The following is a 6,912-nucleotide window of genomic DNA, read 5'->3' as shown; positions in this document are numbered from 1 at the left end:
AACTCCCATGATGTTTGACCATAAAAAAACTGAAAAACCTCTCATACTACTACAAATTTATCTATAAATAGCTATAAAAAATCTTCATCAAACATCATATTCTACCTCTCACATAATTTTCTGAATTTTGTAATATTTAACTTTTTCCTTTGTGTGATATTTGTAGGTTTTGAAATAAATAAGTTGAGTCAAAATTTTGGAGTATATATAGAAGTGAACATGTGAAATGTGGTTATTCATTAGAAAGAGTTAGATGAAGAAGACCTTAGGAACATAACATATTCTCACTTGTAAATGTTGGTAAATGTTGTTTTGAATGCCTATTTTGTATATCAATATTATAATTTTTTTTTCTTTTGATCCATTGATAAATTTTTAATATAAAAATTTTAGAACATAATTCATAAACCCTAATATATTTTATATCTTATTCACAATATTTATGTTACTTATTATTACACATGCTATATTTTATACAAGTGTGTTTGTATGTATTACCCACCAAAATGAGTTTAAACAAATATTAATTGTTTTGAATACTATTATTTTAAATTTGTTCCTTAACGTTACAACTGTGTTTGTATGTATTTATTAACTTTCTTTCTGATAACCATTTCCATGGTTTTTTATTTTATTTATAGGTTATGACTTCTGACGAGAAAGGTTTTGTGATGGTAGGATTTAGAGACGAGGAAGGTTTGGACGTCTAGGTGATATATATCTCATGATATGGGTTTCTAAAGCCATGTGATTCTTTCAAATTCAGTTTTTATTTTCTTACACAATTTAGTCTTAATTATTTTCTTAAAATATAATTAACATCTAATTTCTCTTCTCATATGTTCCATTATTTTTTCTAGCCATGATCGATTGTTGATGATGTGATGATAGTGCTTACCCGCAAGCAGAACAAGGCTATGGGATTTGACCATGTGTGCAAGTTTCATTAATACACATTTAACAAGACTCACCTTTACCACGTGTTTATCAAGTTGAATGATCCAAAGATCACCCTAAGCTAATCCCAATTGCATTCTAGAGAGAGAGACGAAGGGAAAGAGAGAGAAAAACAATGTCTTGGAGAAGTAGGAAGATTTGAGTTATCTATTCTTCCATCTATCACATGATTTTAGAAACAAAAACATAAAAGATTAATTATTTTATGTTCTCTTAGGTTATGCAGTTAAAACTAAAAAAAGTAACTCAATAATACGATGATATGTTTTTACTCTTTTTTCGTTGATCATTTTGAGTATAATACAATATATATATATATATATATATATATATATATATGTTATTTTCAAACAGAAAAGTATAACACAGAAAAAGAAAAATTTATGTGATATATAGAATAATATATCAATATATATTAATAGTATTTATTTACTCAATTCTAAACTAAAATTCAGTTTGCATTTAGTATGTTCAATAGATATAAAGTACGTGATAAAATTATAGAAATATCTAACAGCGAAATTTCTTTCCCAAATTAATCAAGAAACACAAAGAATTCTACTTCTAGGACACAAATGCATTTGAAGTCATTTGTATAATTAATTAAGATTAAAATATTTTATTGCTAAAACATTCAAATTATAATAAGAAAACTTTTTAAGCATGTGTGAACTGTGAAGCATGCTGGTAATATATAAATATCAAAATTATTTATGCTACCTTTAGTTATCCAATTAAAAAATAATAATTACACAGAGAATGAAGGAAGAGCATGAGTTTCGGCTCAAGAAGAGGTTATTTGAGAAATTCAAGCTACTGTCTTGTCCTTCTTGGAGGTGTCTGGTTTTAGAAGATATTGATGTTTTATAGATTATGTTAAAAACGGACAAACTAACACATAATGTTCATGCTCATCCGCATTTTATTTTATACGTAATCAATGTTCTTTTTTCCAACATAAAATATGCTTGTACGTCTTGATTGTACATCAAAACATGAGGAGTTCTATATATATATTATTGGATAGAGACTAAATATTTAAAAGTAATCTTTCATATTAACATAAATTTTCAGTTTAATATTTAACTAATCAATAGTCATTCATTTTAAGTGACTGAGAATACTTATAAAAACAAAACAAATAACAAATATAAGATAATTTATCGAAATACAAAATATAAAGTTTTAAATATTTTAATAAATCTAAAATATATTAAAATTATTATAAAGTTATTTCGTCCATAACGGGAGTCTACTTCTAGTATTATATATGATAAAGAAAGGTCAAAGTATCTTCAATTAATGGAACGATATGAACTATTGTTTGTTTGTTATTTATACAGGGCAAGACAAATTATGGTTCGTTTTGGGTGTACTACAAGTACAAGTTGACAGTTGCGCTAAGGCTTTTTAGATATTGAGGGACACTACTGTCTCAGTTGCTATGCATGAACATGCAGTAGTGTGGAGTACTGATTGGATTCTATCGTAAATAGGGTGGTAACTGGTAACTTTTTTGTATTTTACTATATTCAGCATCTTTGATACATTAAGGCTTAGCTGTATACATATGCATATAGACTTTTGTATTTAAGTTGATGTGTTTTAGTTCAACTCATCAACTTAGATAGGTTCCAACCTAGTATTAGTTATATATAGCTACGCAATGATCAAACTAACTCTATATTTTGAGCTATATATAATGCAATGATTATAATTCGTCCAGATATGGTATTAATTAGTAATTTAGTATACATGTAAAAAAATTGTCGTTGAGTCGTCTACTAGCAAGTTTACATGGTGGAAAAAAAAACATTTTGATTAGAAGGAAGAGAGAATCATGAAGCCCCAAGCAAACATAGATTTTTTATAACAACATATATAGTTATATCATCACCAACTCCTTAAATGTAACGGCACAAACGTAAAAGGAGCCTGGAGCCCTAAAGGCCTAAACAGAACAGGAAATATCATTAAATAAGAACTATCAAGAAAAATTATATTATTATGGATTAAAATCAATTTTACTGGAAAAAGAATTGTCCATCAAGCTCACTAACTTTTGTTAGGGTCCTAAACTCCTATAACAACAAATTTTCCAATTGTAAAAATGAAAATAACGAAGCACACACTTCAAGAATAAAAAGCTAATGAAAGTAGTGATTAATGAAGAAACTATATCTAAGAAACTATTCTTTCTTTTTAAAAAAAAAAAACGAAAAACAGAACTAATTAGTTTTTTTTTGTTAAAGAGAGAACTAATTAGTTCTGTGTAAGAAGACCGTTTCAAGATCCGGTGGAGAGAAGAACTCTCTAGCGCCACCGCAATAGCTAAACTTCAACGACGGTTTCGGTTTCTTCGGCGGCGGAGGACACGTAAACACCTTCGGTATTCTAACGGAAGCCGCCGTTGGAGTCGTTGGACACAAGAGATCTTCGTTTTCCGTGTTGGCTAAGGCAGAGGAAGAGAGGCTAATCGTCGGCTTCATTGGAGAAGGTAAGGAGATTTCGGTGATGACCCATTTCTTCCCTTCCGTAGTTTCGCCAAACTTGCCGTCCAAGTGGTGGTGAGTAGTACTCTTGCCGGAAAATTCCATAAGGTTATCGTATGAAGTGAAGAGAGAAACAGGCAGGGGACTTGTTTGATAAAAATGAAAGAAATGGAGAATGAGATAGTAAAAATATTTGGCTATTTAAGGTTAGATTAGTTTGGAACGATAGAGAATGTGAAGAGAGTGGAACATGTGACTGAGAGAAGATGTTCTTATAGTCAACAGCGACTTCAAGACAAACCCGATCGTTCTTTGTCGATTCAGTTTGGTTTATATATTGCTTTATAGTTATTAGTATTTTTTTCTTTCGAAATTTGTATCTTGGTAGTATTTATTGTGGTAACATTAAAAGAACAAGGAGATAGTGGAGATTGAGGATACATTGTATCTTTTATTAAATGTGAGAGTGAGGTTTAAAATACTCGCATACCATATGAAAGAATCCTCTTATTTTAAACGAATGAAGAAGAAGTGAATTCAAGTCTTATATTTTGTATTTAAAGTTTTGAATTATGGAACTTAATTTAGGGTTTTTTGTTTTGTTTTGTTTACACCATAAGTTAGTTATAAACCATCAAATGCTTCTTATATTAGATTAGTGAACCAGTAGGACTAGGCACGGAACCAATCCGATATACTATTAGACAAAATAGTTTAAGCAAAATGTATTAGATATGTATACAATGTCATAAAGTAGGAAATAATACATTTGACAAATTGGAACTTAAAAATTGAATACTGAATTATAAGAAAAGTTTTTTTGTTAATTTGTAATATCAAGAAAAAAATAAGTTATAAGTAAAAGCAATAAAGAGTTTGACTGGTAAGAAGATAACAACTAGCCAAACAGACTTTGAACTAGTATTGGTATGCCAGCAATACAAACAACTTAGAATCATATTCATTCACTCAATATCTCTTTGCCCAGAAAATATAGTTGAGAAGATTAAGAGTATTAAGAACACATAGAAGCACATAAAACATATCAAGTCTAGATTTGTTGAGATCCTCCCCACCCAACCATTGATGGCCAAGCTTTCCCGTGACTGCGTTTGTGATCTCCACAAGAAATGAACTAAGGAAGAAACCCATTGCAATGGAGCACCAGCTCAATGCTACGCTCATACTCTTCATACTCGTGGGAGCTTCTCTATAGAAAAACTCTTGCATGCCTCCCAAGGTCAATATATCCGCGAAACTTAGCATGGTATACTGAAACAATAGCCAGAAAACAGAGATTCTGAAGCCGTTTTGAACTGCCTCGTGTTTCCTATTGGCCTCGACGATGGCTGCAACCGCCATTGATATAGACGAGAGAGTTAGGCCGAGTCCAATGCGTTTCAAAGAGAAGCTTGATGTTCTGTTGATATTTTTGCCAAAGAGTTCATATAAGGGTATGGAAGCGAGAATGAAGATGATAGTGATGGCGTTGAGTGAAGGTACGGGTATCTCGAACGAAGGAGATATCTTTCGATTCATGGTCATGCCTTGTTGTACTGTGAAGGTCAATAATTGTGCCACACAACTATTCATGACAATCGTGCTCAAAAAGATTGGTAGGAGACCGAGAAATGTTCTTGTTTCTTCAACTTGTGTTCTTGAGATGTTTTTGTTCAGCAATGCTTTATCTAAACACCTGAACCAAAAAGAAAAGGAATACTTATATATTAGTACTGGTCCGTATTGTTAGTACAAATATATTAAGTGACTTACTTTAACTTGTGGTGGTGAATGTTGTTGTCCGTAGATGTAAGACTTTGCAACATCTCTACATCCAAGATAGAACCATTTCGATATCTTGCGGCAGAAATAAACACATTTGCAATTCTTGTTAACGGACTTCCACTAGGGCGTTTTAATCGGTAAAATGGTAATCCTAGTACGAAAATGCATAGGGCGACCGCTAGAAGCACGATTGATATATCGAATATATTTTTGATCCACGCCATAACGGTTACAGCCATGAGCCATCCAATGCAGATAGCAAAGTAGTACCAACTGAACAATTTTGAGATCAGTGTCTGGTGTCCACTGTCAAACTGATCGCCTCCGTGTGCAAGCAACGTGGGTCTAGTACCACCCGTACCAAAAGAGATCGCATAAAGTCCAGTGATGAGAATCATTGATTGAAGAGTTGAAGGTGTTTTATTTCCTTCAGGTTGTAGATTAGGGTTATGAGCTTGGAGTGTCAACACAATCAAACCCTATATCAAAAGATTTAACTTTAAGTTGATTGGTTTGTTTCGTTTTCAGATTAATGGAGTTTTAAAAAAAAAAATTATATTACCAAGATATCAATAGAACAGAAGATAATGAAAGTGGTGGAGCGAGTGAAGAACGAATCGGCCACGAAACCACCAAAGAGAGTGACCAAATGCGATGTTCCAATGAAATTGGTCACCATGTTCGCTGCTTCGGCTGGAGAGTAATGCATTGATTCCATGAAATATAAGACCATGTTGTTTCCAATAGCTATGGACACCATGTTCTCCAATAGCCCCACAACTAATCAACACTCACCAAAACACATATCTCAACTTCTCTAATTAAAAGCATTATTATATTATATAAAAAAAAAAGTTTTTATTGAGTTTCAAGAAGATTTAATTTACCGCAAGCAATAGAAGCAGCTCTAATCCCACCATGTTTGCCAGGAATAGTCTCCCTCCCTCTCCAATCTTCAAACTTTTCTTCCATCTCATTTTCCATCTTGACGTACGTTAGATTGGACCTTTTTTGAGTTGGTATTGTATTTGTATATGTTGAAATTTAGATGTTCGTTTTATATTGTACTAACAAAAACATTTATAAAAGCATAAAAATGTTGAGATGGTGACATATGTCAAATTTTGTTTGAAAATAAGGCAAGTTATATATAACAATTAAAAAAGTAATCATGAAATCATAAATTACATACAATATTTTTAAAATATTTGAGATACTAGATTACTTATCTTAATGATATGTCCTAGATATGTCAATTATATACCACAATTTAATATTCACATCCATATTTGTGAATGACATGTATATACATTATATAGATTATTAATGTATCATATCTAACAATGTTTAATTTTTATTTTATCAGAGGATTAACATATTTATGATACAGATATGAGGTGGGTTGACAATGCTATTTGATTTCTACCATTCAATTTATTTCATGTCACACTTTTATATTTATCTTCAATAATATTAATATACACTACTCATTTTAGAAGAAAAAAACAAACAAAATAAATCTTAAAAAAAATTTGGTCATATATTTTGTTTAAATTATTTAGCCCAAAAATCAATTTATTATGAATTATTATTATTCTGTCCAAAAATAATTGATTTAACTTCACTTTGGACGGTGCACAAAAAAAAAAAAAAAAAAAAAAAAAAAAAAAAAAAAAAA

At 30.9% G+C, this 6,912-nt stretch overlaps 2 protein-coding genes across 2 annotated transcripts; both read right to left on the bottom strand.

The window, feature by feature from the left end:
• On the bottom strand, window positions 3,216-3,709 carry LOC104789340. Its single transcript, XM_010515057.2, has one exon. It carries the CDS (start codon window positions 3,552-3,554, stop codon window positions 3,216-3,218), a length of 339 nt encoding a protein of 112 aa, XP_010513359.1. The 5' UTR covers window positions 3,555-3,709.
• LOC104787126 (protein NRT1/ PTR FAMILY 4.2) lies at window positions 4,389-6,258 on the bottom strand. The gene is made up of 4 exons (XM_010512646.2): window positions 6,122-6,258; window positions 5,797-6,014; window positions 5,223-5,713; window positions 4,389-5,145 (listed from the first exon to the last, which is right to left on the bottom strand). The coding sequence occupies exons 1-4, from the start codon at window positions 6,216-6,218 to the stop codon at window positions 4,419-4,421; spliced, it is 1,533 nt and encodes a 510-aa protein (XP_010510948.1). The 5' UTR covers window positions 6,219-6,258; the 3' UTR covers window positions 4,389-4,418.

The sequence above is a fragment of the Camelina sativa genome, chromosome 5, assembly GCF_000633955.1.
Source record: "Camelina sativa cultivar DH55 chromosome 5, Cs, whole genome shotgun sequence".
Taxonomy (NCBI): domain Eukaryota; kingdom Viridiplantae; phylum Streptophyta; class Magnoliopsida; order Brassicales; family Brassicaceae; genus Camelina; species Camelina sativa.
Note: the sequence above shows the minus strand (reverse complement) of the source record. Positions and strands in the feature narration are given on the sequence as shown.

Coding starts and splice junctions, on each gene's coding strand:
- LOC104789340 (XM_010515057.2), bottom strand. CDS start 3,554: ATGGAATTTTCCGGCAAGAGTACTACTCACCACCACTTGGACGGCAAG.
- LOC104787126 (XM_010512646.2), bottom strand. CDS start 6,218: ATGGAAAATGAGATGGAAGAAAAGTTTGAAGATTGGAGAGGGAGGGAG. Junction 6,015..6,121: donor AGCTGCTTCTATTGCTTGCG/GTAAATTAAATC, acceptor AGTGTTGATTAG/TTGTGGGGCTATTGGAGAAC. Junction 5,146..5,222: donor ATTCACCACCACAAGTTAAA/GTAAGTCACTTA, acceptor TTTTTGGTTCAG/GTGTTTAGATAAAGCATTGC.